At 43.9% G+C, this 17922-nt stretch overlaps 1 protein-coding gene across 1 annotated transcript; it reads left to right on the top strand.

Moving 5' to 3' along the window:
* Positions 1-10010: 10010 nt before the first annotated feature.
* On the top strand, positions 10011-16174 carry GNG10 (G protein subunit gamma 10). Its single transcript, XM_054285274.1, has 3 exons — positions 10011-10189; positions 13439-13570; positions 15300-16174. Exons 1-2 carry the CDS (start codon positions 10109-10111, stop codon positions 13562-13564), a joined length of 207 nt encoding a protein of 68 aa, XP_054141249.1. The 5' UTR covers positions 10011-10108; the 3' UTR covers positions 13565-13570; positions 15300-16174.
* The last annotated feature ends 1748 nt before the right edge of the window (positions 16175-17922 follow it).

Genomic DNA, 17922 nt, shown 5'->3' with positions numbered 1-17922 from the left:
TCCCATTACCTACCCTATTTATCTGTTTTGATAGGTACACAAACATCATTCTTTTAGTCAATGGAACACTCTGTTAAGTGTTCATAAAACAGACACACAATTTGAAAAATTTGTTGAATTCATTTTACCCATGACTTTGGCCTTCATCCTTGGTAAGAGCCTTTCAAGCAGAAAAGATGAACTGAGGTATTGGTTTGTTTCTTGCTGCACATTTTAGCCAGTTCTGACCCCGGTACTGCTGCACTTGGTGGTTTTATCTAAGTTGATTTTTGTGAGTGCGATGATCAGAGGAAGTCAGGCTCAGACCCCCAGAACAGTTGTGATTAGGATTGATGCCGTGAGGTGCTCTGTGAGGTGATGCACATGCAGGTGATGCACCACTTCTGTGTGTAGAAGTGGTAATAATAGCTGTATGTGTCATAGTGTTGCATAATGACAAACATCATACAATTTAACTCATTGGCTATTTTCACCTAAAATCAAATTGCCTTGAGGCACACACAGGACTTCCCCATCCTCCAACATTACCCACCAAGTGCACCTGGGTCCTTGAGAAAAGCAATCCCACAGATGGGTTTGCCTTTGCCTGGGGCAGGAATAAGTCAAACTTTTTTCCCCAGCATGTTTTTAGTAGGCACTACAGGAAATTTATCCCCTTCTATACCACAAAAAACTTTGGGCAGGGCCAGCCTGGCTGGCAGATCCTCTGGTATCTAACCAGGTGACCTTTGCTAAATGTGTATCCCAACATTTGAATGTCCCGCCACTCATTGCTCTCAGTGTAGTCTTTACAGTGCATTACATAATTCATTCTTTCCAGAGGCTGGTGCATGCCAGGGAATGATACATCCACTCAATGCCATGTTCTTTGGCCCAAACGTCTATGAGGACATTAGGAAGGAAGTTCACTGTCTGATTCAGATCTTTCTGGGGTGCCATTTTGCCACAGGACTTGCTTTTCCAGGCACAGGATGGAGTTCCAGGCAGTGGCATGAGGCACAGGGCACTTCCCCACACATACAGTGGCTGCTTCCACCACTGTAAGCACATGGCACTCACCATCACAGACTTAGGGGGCTATATATGGTCAATCTGCCAGGCCTCCCCGTATTTATACTTCAGGCACCATCCTCCATGCCAAAGAGACTTTACCCACCTGGCCTGCTGTTTGGCAGCTCATGTTTCACATTCATGGTTAACCTGTGTCCTTGGTCAGGTCCATCTCTCAATCCCAAACCCATCTCTATGTTGCATCTCTTCTTTGGTGTCCCAAGATGTCATGGGCCTACCAAGCTAGAAATAATTTACCCTTGAGTTGCCAGTCCAGGTCCACCTGAGGCTCCTGAGTCCCGGAAGCCTGATCCATCTGCTGGTTATTCTGAAGTTCTTCAGTGGCCCAGCCTTGGCTACATGGTGCACCTTCACAACCAGGCTCTCCTTCCAGGCAGCAATATCTTACCACCATGCAGCAGCTCAGATGGGTTTACCCCTACACTGCCAATTATTCTGCTGCCATTACTGCAACCACCCCCACAGAGCGTTTGCCACCACCTGTGAATCAGTATAAAGCATCGGCCACTTCTCTCATTCAGCCATGTCCAAGGCCAGCTGGACAGTTTTCAACTCTACAAACTGACTCGATTTACCTTCTCCTTCAGCAGTTTCTGCAACTTGTTGTGGGGAACTCCATACAGCCACTTTCCACCCCTGGTACTTTCCCACAAGGACAGCAAGGACCAAAATAAAATAGGCATATTCCTCCTTCTTTTCTGGTAATGTATTACATAGTGGTGCCTCTCCAACACATATTACCTCTCCTTCTGGTGACATTCCCATATATTTGCTTCTGGCCAGTCCATGATCCTTTCTAAGATTCCTGGATTATGAGGTTTCCTGTCCAAGCTCATTGTGCAACCAGTGCAACTCACTTACTCCATATAGCATTGGTTGCATGGTGTGTAGAGGAGATATCCCCTTTAAATATCCAGCCCACTGTACAACCAGCGTACCAGGAGGAGCTGTGCTTCAGTACCAATCACCTCCAAAGTGGCTTGGACACCATAAGCTGCCTTGTATTTCCTTTTTGGTTGGAGTATAATACGCCTCAGATCCTCTGTATGCCCAATTCCAAAAACCTAGGGTTCAACCTTGAGCCTCACCTGGCGCTTTCTGTCAGAGGCTCCAGGAAGAACCATTCTCTTCAGCTTCAGTATAAGGCACATTTTTTACATCTTGCCCTATTCAGACTGGCCCAAGGGATACACCATGAATTATCTCCTGTTTGATTTATTCAAAGGCTTGTTGCTGTCCAAGGCCCCATTCAAAATCATTCTTCTTCTGTGTCACCTGCTAGAGGGAGCTTACAATCAGACTAATTTGAAATGTTCATTCTCCAAAATTCCACAGTGCCTAAGAGGTGGTGTTTATTTCTAGGTAGTTGGTGGGCACATCACTGTTATCCTATTAATAATGTCCATTAGGATCTGGTCATGTCCATCTTGCCATTTTATTCCTAAAAATTGCATGTCCTATGCAGGTCCCTTTACCTTACCCTGTTTTATGAAAAATATGGACTTTAGAAGGATTTGGATTTTCTTTCCTTTCTCAAAAATCTCCTGCAGTATTCCTCCAAACAAAGATATCATCAATATATTCCAGATGTGCTGCTTTACCCTGTTCCAGGGCAGTCTGGATCAGTCCATTGCAGATGGGGCTGTGTTTCCATCCCTGGCACAGTCAGTTCCAGGTCTAGTGGACATCCCTCCAAGTGAAAACAAACTGAGGCCTGCTCTCTGCTGCCAGAGGGATTGAGAAATCACGTCAGCAATGTCAGTGGTGGCACCACTTGGCTGCCTTTGACTGGCATTCGCATTGAAGCTCCAAATGTTGGCTGTGGCAGCACTCAGAGGTGACATTCACTCAGGCCACGATAATCTACTCTTAGTCTCCCTCCCCATTAGACTTTCACACTTGCCATATGGGGCTGCTAAGGGGTAAGCAGGTCCTGCTGATCCCTCCCTGGCTCTCCAGCCAGCAAAACACCTCATGGGTGGGAATTGCAGAGTCTCCATTGGAGCCTTAGTACCTCCCATGCACCATTGTGGTGATGGCTGGCACCTGCTGCTCTTCAGCACCCCACAACAGGACAGTCCTCTCAGAGACCAGGCAAGGTAGACCGCTGTTTAATTTCCTCTGTCTCTGGAGAAGTTATACCAAAAGGCCACCAATACCCTCTTGGATCTCTGAAATACCATCTCCTGGCACAGTCCCTGCCAAGGATGCATGGACCCTCTGGTCTAGGCACACTAGGGTCCTTTTGCCTCTAATTCTCAGTTGGACAAATCTTAGCCTCCAACAGAGTTAGCTGTGACTCCAGAGATACAACTGGATTCTGTCCCTGTATAGCTTGATGGCATTAGGGTACAGTATCTAGCAAAGCCTTTAATCCTGTGGGGCTGCTGTGCCAGGCCATTAAATCCACACAATCCAGTAAACCCAGTCATCCCTCTCCTCCACCTGGCTAAGAGGCAGGGCCCCTCTAATACTGATCTGAAAGTTCCTCACTAACATCTTGTAGAAATGGACTAGAACTTCTCTCCACAGGGCCAGTAGTATGACCAGACCTCCATTCTGTCTGGAAAACTGTCTGCTGGAGACTGGAGTAGCAACCTCTCTAGAAAAAAATTGCACTGTGCTTGTTTTCCCCTTCAATTCCTGCACCTGTTCATCTAGGATCAAGGTGGATTGTTCATCCCACTTCCTCATATTGTCTCCATTGTCCTGCTGATAAAACCATGCAGTACCCTAAATGTGTACCTTTCATATCCTCTTTCTTGAGCAAGAGGACACCTGCTGTCAGTCTTAGAAATAGGGGCCCCAATGGGTGAGGAGCAGGACATATTGCCTCTGAAATCCTGAAAATCCTGAGTCAGCTTATCTACCAGTTTATCTGATAGCTTTTCCACAGCTACAGTGATGGGGGAAGGAATACTGTCTTTGTAGTTCTGGATGTGGAAAATCACCCACTGTTGGTTGTACATCATCTTTCCAAACTATTGTTGACAAGGGGGTTGGCACGTGCTGTTGGTGCACTCTGTAGAAATTCCCGCCATGAACTGTGGACATAAGACATCATCTGGACCTGGGTGAGCTGCACATCATCCGTGTCAAAATATATCACTTTTCATATGATAAATTCCCTCAGGTATTTAATACCTTTATCTATTGCAGCCCATTTGCTTAAGTTTCATGGAATATCTTCTTTATAGGGATACCTTGTCCTCACACTTGATAAGAGTCATGTCCACAGACAAAGGACTTGTGTCTTTTTTCCCACTGCTTTGTCAATGCCCCATTTCTCAGCAAATGGTCCCAGCTCCCTGCTTTCCTTACTCTCTTAAAGCCACACTGTTGGCTCTGTTGTCCCAGCACTGGAGCAGCCAGGTGATTATACAGGCACCTGGACAATGACTTAATATTCTCATATCTCCCGCAGCTCACTCAAGGAAAGGGATCAAGTTGTGGCTGTCTCTTCTGTCTCCTCTTCCAGTTCCTGTGACAGCCTTGAAGAAGGCTCTGTAATTCACCCTTGTGACATTGCTGCTTCTTTGTCCTCTTTATTCTTCCTGTCCTCCTTGACTGTTTTTGCTAAAGGTTTTTTTGTACTTTCATGTACTTTGTACTTTCATGTACAGTTCTTCCACTTTTGGACAGGGGTGACTGACATTGGTACCTGTAGATTCTGTTTCAGAGGTTTCAGTGGCAGTTCCTGTTGCTGGGGTTGGAGCAGCTGCAGTGTCTCACAGTGGCTGGATCAGCTCCATGGTCTGTTTTCATCTCACTGATAGAGATCTTCTTTTCCCCCTGAGACTACTGAGCAGTGTTGACCGTGGCTCAATAAACCTGGGCCACCACAATATGTTGCAGTGATTTGGTTTCTCTTTGGGCTGCCAGGGCGACAGCGCAGTTCTAAAAAGTAGTTTACTAGTTTCTGGATTCTGTACTTGCTCAGGTGTAAGGTGCAAACATCTTGAAGTTGCCCACTGCCCTACATACTTTCTCAAAAAACCCCACACACCCTGTCACTCCAAACTATTCAGCTTTTCAGGTAACAGCTAGGGCAGAGTTAATTTCTTCTCAGTAGCTGTTACACTGCTGTGTTTTGGATTGAGAATGAAAATGGTGTTGATAACACAGTGATGTTTTGCTTTTTGCTAAATTGTGCTTATCTAAAGCCAAGGACTTTTTTCTCCCTCCCATATCTCATGCTCTGCCAGAACAAAAAACCAAACTGAGAGGGAACATAGCTGGGACAAGTGACCTGAAATGGCCAAATGAATATTCCACAGCAGAGAACATAAAGCCTGGTATATAAAGTGGGGAGAGTTACCTGAAATGGCTGCTGCTCTGGGCGTGGGGAGGAGGAGTCTGATATCAGTCAGCAGGAGGTGAGCAATTGCATTGTAGATCACTTGTTTGTTTTCTTTTTCTTCTTTTTCTTTTTCTTTTTCTTTTTCTTTTTCTTTTTCTTTTTCTTTTTCTTTTTCTTCAATTTTTTATTTTTATTTTTCTAATTTTTATGTTTGTATTTTATTGTATTTTCAATTATTACACTGTTCTTATCACAACGTATGAATTTTACTCTGATCGTTCTCCCCATTGCACTGGATTGGAGGTAGAGAGAGGGGGTGGAGTTGATCAAGTGGTTGCTTTGTGCTTGATTTCCATCTGGCCTTAAAGCACAACAGTCTTTTTGGCACCTGATCATGGACCCAAAAGGCTGATATAAGGGCAGGTCTGAAAGTGTGCTAAAAGAAAATTGTTATAAACATTCATTGTAGTACTTTAACAGTTGTTAGCTACAATGTGGACTTACTCACTCTCATATTTGTGACATTTTGTCTGTGTTGTATTAGTGATACTTTACTTGCAGTACTTGTTCTCTGTGGTGTATTTTGTAGGGTGGGACTATGATATGACGGTGTTGCTGGCCAGGACACCAGTCAGGTATATGTACTCAGCATTGCAGTCACCTCTGTGCTTTGGGAGTTCTTTACTGTGAACAATTAATAATCTTAGTAATTTTTTCCTCAGAGGAACAACCTATGGGGGAAACATCTTCCTATTGTTTTGTCCCTCTCTTTTTTTCCTTCCTTGCCCTCCAGGCTGATTACAGTAATCAAGAATTTTTAAGATTTCAAATATCCTTTGACTACTTTGAAACCCAATTGGTCTTCTTATTGGGAGCCAGCATGTTGTTGCAAATAGTTCGAGTCCTCTTTAAGGTCAAATAAATAACTGAGAACCATACCCAGAGGCCTGCCCAAAAGCTGGACAGTTTGGAGAGGTGGGAAGGAGAGCTGAATTAAAATTTGTATGTTGAAATAAGAACAATTTGATAATTAAAAATAAAGTAAAATAATATAATGATAACAAAAAGGGAAAAAAGCAAGTGATGCACAATGCAATTGCTCACCACTTGCTGGCTGATGCCAGACTCCTCTTCTCAAACCCAGATGGGTGACTCCCCCCAGATCAGGTACTGGGCAGGACATTCTATGGTGTGGAATATCCCTTTGGTCAATTATGGTCACCTGTCCCTGCTATGCTCCCTCCCGATTTGGAAGAGCATGAGGAAAGGAGGGAATAAAAAATCCTTGACTTTGGATAAACAGGACTTAGCAAAAACCAAAACATCAGTATGTTATGAACACCATTCTCATCCAAAACACAAGACTGTAACAGCTACTGAGAAGAAATTAACTCTATCACAGCTGAAACCAGAACAGCATGATAGAAATACTGTGCTGAATCTCTGTACACAGTAGTAAAATTGAAGAGGAACTGCTGGATTGTTCCTTAATCTCTGTTGAATGCAGAGAAGCAATGAACTTAATTAATTTTGCATCTAATTATCAATCAAAGTCTAAAAATTGTTAAGGAAGATATGCAGAAAAAGCTATGCTTGCTTTTATGAAGCAATCTTAGGGACACTGCAAAGATGCATACGAAGTGAGAGACCACAGCTTTGGTGTACTGCTGCTTCATCCTCCAAAACACAGTCTCCTGCAAGAGTGGAAGAGGGAAGAATAAATTGCTGTGTTAGAAACAGAGAATGAAGCTAAGCACAAATACAGTGGTGCTGATTATTAGAAAAGACAGTCACATCTGGAAATGTACAAGGCAATTGTATTCAGGAAGATCTAAACCTGTGTGTGCAGTTTCACAGGCTAACAGCTGTGCTGCTCTTGCCCTTCTGCCTCATTTTGCTCTGTCCTTTTCCAAGCAAAATATTTGGGTTATGCAAATATGAAGCCAAACACGGATCTGTTTTCCCTTGACGTCTACCTTCCTTGCAATCAAGATTAATTTCATGACCTGATAGTACAGTGGAAATCAATGCAATGGAGGTACAGTCCTGGCAGAGGACAGCGCTGTATCTTTCAGTGGCAATGGTGTTTTGTCTCTGTAGCACTTCTGGCTGGATATCAAGTGCCTGGAGAAGTCAGATATATCATACAACCTGCTGGAAATGAACCATTTTACTGTGTTCACTTTGGAGTTTTGTCTTCTCTGGACATGTCACTCCTTTGAAAATAATCAGATGCAGACATAAATTCATAGAATGCAGCAAAAATTTGCTGGGCAGAAACACTGCAGTCACATTCCTGTGACAAAGGATGGAAAATCTCAGGTGTCTTTAGAAAGCTGCCAGCAGTGCAATGACACCTCATTAGCAGAGGATACTACACATTTTTAGATTATCATGGTAGTTCTAAATTATGTTGGTTTTCTGGGCATAAATATTCAGAGACTGTTGAGAGTTACAATAGTAGGCCTAGAATAGCCAGTGTAGGTTGAATCGACTTGAGAGAGAAATGTCTACATGAACAAGTATTGCTGGTACTGGGTAGTGGTGAGATCATTATGGGGAAAAGGGTTGCAAAGTATTGGGATCTTGGAGAAGATTCAGTGTGTCTTTTCCGTGACCATGCTGAGGCTCTGACTGAGGCACAAGCATGTGCATACCTGGTTGTCCCTACAGCATTATAGAATCATTAAAGTTGGAAAAGACCATTAAGACCATTGTTCTGCTGGACCCGAAATGAACTTTGCTTGAAACTTCGTAGAGGACACCTCCCCAAATGACCAAGAGTGACCACGAGAGACCCCAGAAGAAGCCCATGTTGCTATGATGACAAGTCATAAGGCTGTGCAAACTAAATGACTATGCATGAGGTAGGTGGTAACTAGGTACTGGATAGGCAGGTTTATGTAAAATTTTGTGCATAAATTCTCTTTGTTTTCACTCCTTGGTGTACTTGATTTGTAGGAAAACTTCCACCTTGCACCCTCTGTACTATAAGCAATATCTCCTTTCTGGACCTAAACGTTTGTCTGTGTTCCTAAAATGTCAGAGTCCCAAAAATTTGGCAATACCAGCACCTCAATGTTCTTCTTGTTGTGAGGGGCCCAGAACTGGGCACATGACATGAGGCATGGCCTCACCATTGCTGAGTACAGAGGGACAATCACTGCCCTGGTCCTGCTGGCCACAGTACTGCTGATATGGACCAGGATTTATTGTCCTTCCTGGCCACCTGGGCACATGCTGGGCAATGTTCAGCTGCTCTTGATCAGCACTCCCACATCCTTTTCTGACAGGCAGCTTTTCAGCCACTCAGTTCCAGCCTGCAGCACTGCCTGGGGTGTTGTGACCCAAAGGCATCACTCAGCACTTGGTCTTGTGGAACCTCACACAATTTGCCTCAGTCCATCGATCCAGGCTGTCCTGATCCCTCTGAAGAGCCTTCCTGCCCTATAGGCCAACATTCCCATCCAACTTGTTGTCATCTGTGAACTTGCTGGGTGTGGACTTTATCCTCTCATCCATCTAGATAGGTGACGAAGACATAAAACAGGGCCGGCCCAAATACTGACCCCTGGAGAACACCACTAGTGACCAGCTGTCTGCTGCATTTAACTCCATTCACCACAACTTTCTGGTCTCAGCCATCCAGCCAGTTCTTATCCAGCAAAGAGTTCACTCATAAACACCATGAGCTGACAGTTTCTCCAGGATAATCTGTGGGAGATGGTGTCAAAGGCCTTGCTGAAGTCTAGGTAGACAACATCCACAGCCTTTGCCTCATTCTCTAGTGGTGACACCTTGCTACAGAAGGATATTTGGTTGGTCTGGCAGGGCCTGTCTTCCAGAAACCCATTCTGACTGGGCCTGACATCCTCATTGTCCTGTCTTATGTTCAGAACAACCATTTTAGGCTGTAAGCTTAATTCCAACAACTTTCAAACAAGCCATCAAAATAACAGCTGCCAAAAGGGAGAGGACTTCTTTATGTGAGAGGTCAGTACTGAAATGGTGGTGAACAGCTCTGGGTGGAGAGATGCAGCAACACTGGCAGCAGCTGCCAGGCAGTTGGAACCTCACAGCTGCCTGTGGGCAGAAGACATGTTTAGAACTCCATCTCTGTCAGTGTTCAAGACTAAGTTTGGTAGGGCTCTGAGTAACCTGATGTAGTGGGTGGCATCCTTCCCCAAAGTAGTGGGGTTAGAACTAGGCCATATTTAAAGTCCCTTCCGATTGAAACTATTCTATGACACTATGAATTCCCTTTCTCCTCTGCTTCTCCCTGTTTTCCCCCCACTTCTTTTGTGCCTTTCCCCTCCTTTTTTCCTTTTTCTCTCCTTTTCCCCGTTTTCCCTCTTTTTCGTCTTTTTTTTTCCTCTTATTCTACCTCCCTGTTTTTCCTCCCACTTCCCCCTCTTTTTTTTCTTCTCCCCTCCTTCCCCCCGTCCCACTTTATGTTTTGTTTCCTTTTCTTCTCTTTCATTTTTTTCGGCCGTGCTGTAACCAGCAGGTTTCCGTCCCCCAAAGCAGCCCCAGCCCGCACCGAGCGCCGCCGCAAGGCGCTGCAGGCGGCAGCGAGCAGCGGGGTCCTGCCGAGAGCCAGGGCGGTCCGCGGGGGCTGCGGGCGGAGCGGCCCCGGCCCCTCCCCGGGGCGGAGGGAGCCGAGCCGAGCCGAGCCGAGCCCGCCGGAATCGCGCTGCGTGCCCGCTCCATCCCCTCCGTGTTCCCCCCGGCTCCGGTATGTCGTCGGGCGGCAGCCTGAGCACCATGCAGCGGCTGGTGGAGCAGCTGAAGCTGGAGGCGGCCGTGGAGCGGATCAAGGTGAGCCGGGGCCGGGCTGGGGCGCGGGGTGCCGCGACCCCCGCGGCGGGCCGGGAGAGCGGAGCCGCTCCTGCCTTTCCCTCCGCACTGGTGGGCGCCGCCCGCCCGGGCAAGGGAGGGGGCGAGGGGGGCGAGGTGTGCGCGGCGGGCTGCGAGCCCCGGCCGCACGGCAGTGATGGAGCCAGTGCCGTTCCCTGGTGGAAGGAGCCGTGATAAATAATACAGCAGCTCCTCGTTAGTTCTGCACCAGCAAACAGATAACCGAGAGTAGTTCCTCGCAGCCCGACTCCCCCCTGCTTCGGAGCGCTGGCAGGATCTGCAGGGGGAGGCGGTGCGGGGTGGTACCCGCTGGCACACTGGGGAAAGGCAGGCGATTTGCTACGCATGCATGAATCTTCTCCTGCTTGCACATTTCCAGACAAAGGCAGCACGATGAGGCGGTCCTGTCGTCTGCCAGCTCCTCAGGTTTGGTGACCTGACCGAGACAGCTCTTGGTTTCCAGCAGATGTGGGGCGTTCATCACCACGCACAAAATCCAGCATAGTCTATGAAGTGATGGAGGTCAAATTAATTGATATCCTGCACTTTTCTCGTCTCTCTGCTTGCATTCTCCATTTTTCTCTGGCCAGTCACAAAAGACTAGCTTCCTCAGTCTGATGGCAGTGCCAACACATTGAGCTGCAGGAACTTAGCTAATTGATTTAAAAATAATTCATAATACTTGTTCCTACTACTCCTGACCTGGGCTGGTGGAAATTTGAAGTGCTTGTTGCAAGGTGAAACCACTCTGGCTTTTAGATATCATTCTAATCAATTTGGTTTTGTTACTACATTTTAGTAGCAAAACAGAATCAGCAGATGCTTGATTCACTAAAAAGTGCTGTGCTTATCACCACAGTAAGGTGTGGGAATATGTGAGAAACAACATATTTCAGAGTAGAAATGTAGACTCTTGTGGAAGGAGGAGTATTGCCAAACACTGAAATGGTTTCTCACCACTTATTATTGGTGCCTGGATCTCTGTTCCTGCTCATTTTGAGTCATAAACTCAAAATACTCATATACTCCTCCCCACTATTTTTTTGTGGGTGGGAAGTGGCTATAAAATACATAGTTTGTAGTTTGCAGGTGTTACTTTGTGGCAATAACATATTCTGGAGCTGGACTTCTCAAGGCCCCCTATTTTTTTTATGAGTTTGCTCTTGTAATCCGGGTAGGCTTGTCCTTGATGGACCTTAGACTTATCTTTCTTGCAACACTGTGCACAGACCTCTTTCTATGTCTGCTGTTCTAGGAGCCTGTTCATGGCTTTCAAATGACACATGATGAAAATGTGTCATATAAATTGTATCATCTGAGTTTCTACACATACTGTACAAAAATAATGTGAAATATATTCAGCTGATAAAAACCACTTGGTACAGTTTTTGCAAGCACTGAAATGGGAGAAAACATTGTTTCAGCTGCTTTGAATAGACAATGTGTTTCCAGACGGAAGCTGGTTATGAAAGGATTTTTAAAAATACATTCCATACTGCCAAGTTCCAATGGTGATTTTGTTTACCCTGCTGGCTAAAAAAGCAGACAGGAACAATATTTTCAGAAAGAGGAAACTGAGTAGGAAGAAGTACCCATACACATCTTGCAAGTGGAGGCTGCTGAAGGGAGTGTGTTTGTCATGTGATGAAATACTGCAGAAATTTTCTGTGTGAGCAGGAGAAAAAGAAGAATGTTATGGGGCATAGGTAGGACTAAGAGTAGCTTTGTATCTTTTGAGGATATATCAGGACATATGTAGCTCAGTCTGTGTTGAAGGGTTTGGCAGCAAAGTGCACGGAGATGCTGTAGGCACTGCTAACTCTCAAAGGAAAAAGCTCCCCATGGCCTTGGCCTGGCCAGTGTTGGCTTTTGGGATCTCTGCCTGATGGCCCCGTGGGGCACAGTGGGGCACCACAAGGGGCAGGTGCTGTGGTTGAGGCAAGGGTGCTGATGCTGCAGGGGGTCCAAGGGGCTGGGCAGGGCAGGAGACCTCTGCAGCCTCCAGAAAGGGCTTTTCCTCAGGTAAGGAAGGAGTGACAAAGCCTGCTGACTTAGCAGAAATCCTTGCTGCAGACACTTCTCCCTTCAAGAGAACCTGGGAGGCTGAGGGGAAAAAAAATCTTCTGATAACAACTCCCTGAAGTGGCATCAGCTCCTGGCTAAATTCAGGCAGTTACTAGGATGAGCATCCTGGAGGAGAGCCTGGGGAAGAACTGGAAGACAGGAGTGAACAGGAGAGCAGCAAAATAGCAAACAAAAGTGTGTGCTCGGCCAGACTTCCCATGTGTTTCCAGATGCTGTTAGATGGGATGGCCAAGAACCGAAATTCCGCTGGTGCTCTGGGGTAGTTCCTTTAGACAGGAGGCTGGGAAATGTGAATGGTCCTTCTGGTTATTGCTTTGGCAACACTGAAGAGTGGTGTAGGAAGAAAAGTCAGTATTTCAGGAGTCCTGTAACAAAGGCAGAGGTGAGGTCAGAGGGGAACTTACAGTTCCATCAATATATTTAGTATTTCCTTTTATAAAATATTTATCAGACAGCATGGGTTTTGTACAGTTCTCTGCAGCTGTTCCTGATGTGTGTCTGAGAAACTGGAAATTCCTCTACATTTTCCTTCAAAAATGTAGGCACATGACTGACTTGCCATCCGCGAGGAGAGCAGGGGAGTTCAGTGCTGATTTTGCCTTTGGGATCTTGGGCTTGTTCTGCAGCTCTGGACTCTCCTTCTAGGGGGCCAGAGTGTGGATTTGAAGTTCTGACTTCACTGCTGGGGGAAGACGACAATTTGGACTTCAAAAGCTTTTCATCCTCATCTTTTTGCTTTCACTCCTTGTTATACTCTGTGTTGTTTAGAACTTTGGAATGAAAATACTTTTAATAAATTATCAGAGGATATGAGTTCAAATATAAACCTCCAAACACAACAGAAGATTGTAAAATTGTCAGGGCTCTGAGCATTTTAATGGGGAGAAATTGCATCACACTGGCACCTCAGTCCTCTACACTCTTCTGGCTTATCACTGGTGTAGCATTTCATGTGTGCTTCATGAGAGTAAATTGTGCTTCTGTGCTGATTTACTTGATGTTCTAGAATCTGAGAGGTGACTTGGCTGCACTCCAGCTCTGTTTGACAATAGCTCTTCAAGAGGAAATGCTTAATAGATGCTTGTGAATGAATTAGTTTCCTCTCTGGATTTTTTTCCTTTTCAGGTCTCTCAGGCAGCTGCAGAACTCCAGCAGTACTGTATGCAAAATGCCTGCAAAGATGCCTTGCTTGTTGGGGTTCCTGCAGGGAGCAATCCCTTTCGTGAACCCCGATCCTGTGCTCTGCTCTGAAATCAGGTAATAAAGATGCTATGACAACCACTCTAATTTGAAACTCAAACCCTTGGAGAGACAAAGACACATAGTGATACTTCTTTAAGTGTTGAGTCCTTGCTTGGGTGTTCATTATTTCTCTGCCGCCTCTGCAAATGGTTTTCTGGGTTTTTTAGGCGGTGCAGTGGAAGCATGTCTCTTTTCTACAGATCTTTCTAGAGGTGTTTTCTTTATGAGTTGTTTTTTTTGTTGGGATAGTTGTGTTTCTGTGCTTGTGCAGCAATAAGGTAATTAGCAGCATCCAAAGTAATTAAAATTGTCTAAGACACACAGCTGTGTTTGACATAGGCAGACAGTAGACAGTCACTTACCCAGCTTGGAGAAGTAAGACAAAGCTGTGGCAATTTTATATGTTCTGATGACTAGCTCACAGCCTAAGTAAGAATTATGTTAAAATACATTTTGGTCTTTAATGTCATATTGCAGTTCATTTCACTGTGTCTGTCCTTAGGCTTTTCCTGTTCTTACTGTTGGTACAGCACCAAAACCAGTAGAAGCAGAGAGGAGCTGAGGCAATCTGTAGTCACATCCTTTGTAACCTTTTTCAGGACAGATCTAAAGGATGAGCTGCTCCCTGAACTCTGCATTGCCTGTACTCCTGTAACACCTGCAGAGTAGGTGGGTGGGTGGCTGTCCAACATTTGCAAACCTTTGGGATCCAGTTTCATGATTCTCAGTCTGGCCTCTCCCATTTGTCACAAAGGTTATCAGTGATTGCAGCAGGAGAAATTAAGGCCATGCATGCTAGTAGCCTTGACTAGAACCACACCATAACTTGAAAAATCTACTTCTTTTGCTCAACACACAAATGTGGAAGTAGGATATTCAGAAGGGGTTACTCCTCTTTAAAGAAAGAATAAAAATAGTTCCTGCTAAAGAGCTGAAAAATCTACAGAGAGAGGAAGAAACACTGAAGTCTGTTCTTTTGATGAGAGTGCTATTAAAGAAAAAATGGATGTTTTCTCAAAGGGCAGAATTTAAGCTAAAACATAAAGTACTCATAAAATCTTCTCCTTGCTGCTGCCAACTGTTACTGAGCTTGGACTGGAGTTTTTGCCTCATCAATAGCAAGGCCTTGATTGTTGCTACATAGGTTTAACAAAACAGGATTGAACCTAAAGAAATGAAACAATTGAACATGAGATGCTCTTCTGGAAAAATTTAGAGAGGTTGAAGCAAAAGCAGATTTTCTTATTTTGGGTGCTACCCAAATTAATTCTTCATGCAAATAAGGTAAAATTCTTAATATCATTGCATATGTTCTTTTGTTATTTAAGCAGCCTTTCTACCTTTTGGTTTTCTGGGGGTCTGTGTGTGTGTCTACATGTTCTGAGTTCATCACATCGTACAGATACCTTACAAAATATTTTCTCAGAAGAACTTGATGATTAATTTATAATGCTTTTAAAAATGCATTGCTCAGCCCAAGATGTCATTTGGTACTTTTTGCTGGTAGATCAAATATTTAGTTTATTATTCTTGTGTTATCTTAGGATCATAAGAAATTCAGAGCAAAGTAAAAAAGCCAGTTAAAAACTTTATGATATTGTGAAGATATCAACATTCAGCAAAGGAAAATAATTATTTGGTTTTTCTCAGTGCAAAGCAGCTTTTCTGTTACAATTTTTAAGAGAAATTACATCTATCAGCATAAGAAAATGGCATTTAATAAGCCTTTTTTTTCTTCTTGTAGGGAAGGTCATTGGAGAATTGCCTTCAAGCATGACATGAATAACAACTGCCTTTCCTTCACAAGAAAAGTCTCTGTCTTTTATGTGGCTAAAACAACATCCTAGATATCTGTTTCTGTGTTCTTGTGAATCTGTATTCCACTATATTTTAGTAATGTTCTTGAAGTTTTTTAACTTCATAATCACCACCACTTTTACTACACTATGCTAACTATACAAATATTACTTAAGAAGTTTACATTTTAGAAATGAAAAACATGTGAATTTTTAATCAAATTACTTACTCTCATCTTGATAAACAATAACACCAGAATACTAGCAAAAACTACTCATGGGGATTTTTTTTTCCAAAATAAAACAACCTAAAAGTGAATAATTAAAGTATAAAGCTAAATGCTGTTGGAGCTGAAGTAATGTCCTCAGAGGACATTTTGCTTCCATTAGCAAGACCTGGAACCAACTTTAGGTTTTTTTCAAATGCATCTCAATGCATAATGACACATTTTAGTAACTGCTGAACACAATATGTAACAGAGGCCTGATTCCTAAATCATGTTTCTTGCAATACTTCTTATCTGTAAGCCTTCTTCTACTTTGTAACAGTACTGCTGCAGTGGAATTTTGTTGACGTATTTAAAATTACCAAACAGACACTAAGAATCTCTGAACACCCAAAGATAACTGCATGCATTGTTGTCACGGTTTGCAATACACAGAATTTACTAAAATGTACTTGGTCATTTGCCTTCACTTTTTTGATAGAGCACTTTTACAAGAACAACTTTTTAAATAGGTTTTTAATTTTGTGTACTTCCTATTGTTTGTATTAATATTTTAGAAGTTTGGAAATAAAATTCCTATCCCTCTTGGCTTTGAACTCATTGTGTAATTGTAACAAAGAGCAGCTACTGTAAAGAAAAGGATATGTGGATTTTGCAGTGGGAGTGAAGGCCTCAAGCTCTTTGCTCTTTTAGGAAGAGATGGTTGCTGTTGGATTTTTAGAAACTGTATCTTATTAGTAGAAAAATCCCATTCATATCTGTTTACCATGGTTGTAAATACTAACAACGTTATAAGGCTCACACGTTTTGAAGCTGTAAGGAAGAACTCTGCAATCCAAGTACTTAATGCTCATGAATGTTAACTGAAATGGGTCAACAGTGTCCTCCAGGCGGTTTGTCAAATATTTTCTTGTTGCTGTCCTGCAGAAAGACATCAGCGTGAGAGCTGTAATACTGCCAGTATGTATTGTGCCTTTAAAAACAGAGAACATCCTTCAGAGCTTCTCTTCACTCTGACTTCCTTTCACTGCCGGCTATTTAAGTATGGCAGTTTTTCTGTTAGTACTGGACACAGGTACAGAAGTCTAGAGAAAACCAAGATACTGTTGCACAGAGGCCATCAGAGGCTTGGTTTGAGACCAAAATATCAAAGATACTGATGAGTCAAAAGCCTTTAGACAGCCAGTATTTGGCTGCTGCCTGCTTCCTCCTAGGCAAGCCCTTCATATTTCTTTTCCCTCTTGCAATAAAACCTCCCCTCATCTCCACACTTTTTTCTCTCCCCAGAACCTCTGCTGCATATGCTTTCAGGCTTGGCAATGCCACTTGGAGCTTGGGTTTTGAAGTGGCTGCTGAGCTGGCACAAGGAGTGGCCAAATCACAGTGTGCAGCAGAGAGCAGAGAGCCACCACTGCCAGACAGCCAGTCAACCATGGCTCTCTCTTGGCTGCCCTGCCCAACTCCTCCTGGTCTCTTGCAGCTGGAGCAATTGCAGGCGGGCAGCTGTGTGCAGCATCTTAGCTTCCTTCACCAAAGACTATGCAAGAAGGCTATCTGCTGTGCAGATACCATCTGATGGCAGCAGGTCTTACAGGACACCCAGGGTTAAGAAGATTGAGTGAATCTCCACATTTGTATGCTCAGTGCCTCACGGGAGCCAGAAAAGCCCCACTTTTCTCACTGTCATCTCTCCCAGCTGATCAGCTCTTCTCCATCTACAGCTGCCTCCTGCCTGGTCACTAAAATGTTTATAAACTTGTTCCAGGAATGGAGTGTCCCTACCTGTAAGACTGGAGATTGGATTTTTGTACTGTGCCTTTTTGTCTAAGAATTAGTTGCTTCCTAATTCACAGTAATAGGTAATTTGGCAGGGTGGGGGTGGGTAGAGGGGAGGAGGGAGTGGGGAAGTGCATCATTGTAGTTCAGCAGTAATTCTATTCCACATCAAACAGACAAAAGGAGGGGGAAGAATGTAATGATTTATAAAACTGTCAATGTGTCCATATTTTTGAGAGACTTGAGATTTTTCATAAACAAAACCAGTAAAAACCAATAGTCATTGCAAGCCCTTTCCCTTATTTTCCAGTACATTGCCAGTAATTTAACTGTACGCTGACATTTTTTCTACCTAATGGAAACTTAACACAGACAGCATTTGAATTTTTTAATTTAATATACACAATATATCTTTGTTTTCAAAGTTATCTACAGATGATCTGTGCTATGCTTTCACAACTGTTCATGTGGAAGTTCTGGTGTCAGCCTTTGCCTTTGGAAGAGGAGAACATAAATACACAGCTTGGCACTGGCAGATATAATTTTCTCAAACTGTGGTCATCTGTGA

Source organism: Melozone crissalis, unplaced genomic scaffold (assembly GCF_028551555.1).
Source record: "Melozone crissalis strain CALT ecotype California unplaced genomic scaffold, PUWL_Pcris_2 ptg000005l_1, whole genome shotgun sequence".
NCBI lineage: Eukaryota > Metazoa > Chordata > Aves > Passeriformes > Passerellidae > Melozone > Melozone crissalis.
This window is presented reverse-complemented; position numbering and strand designations above follow the sequence as displayed.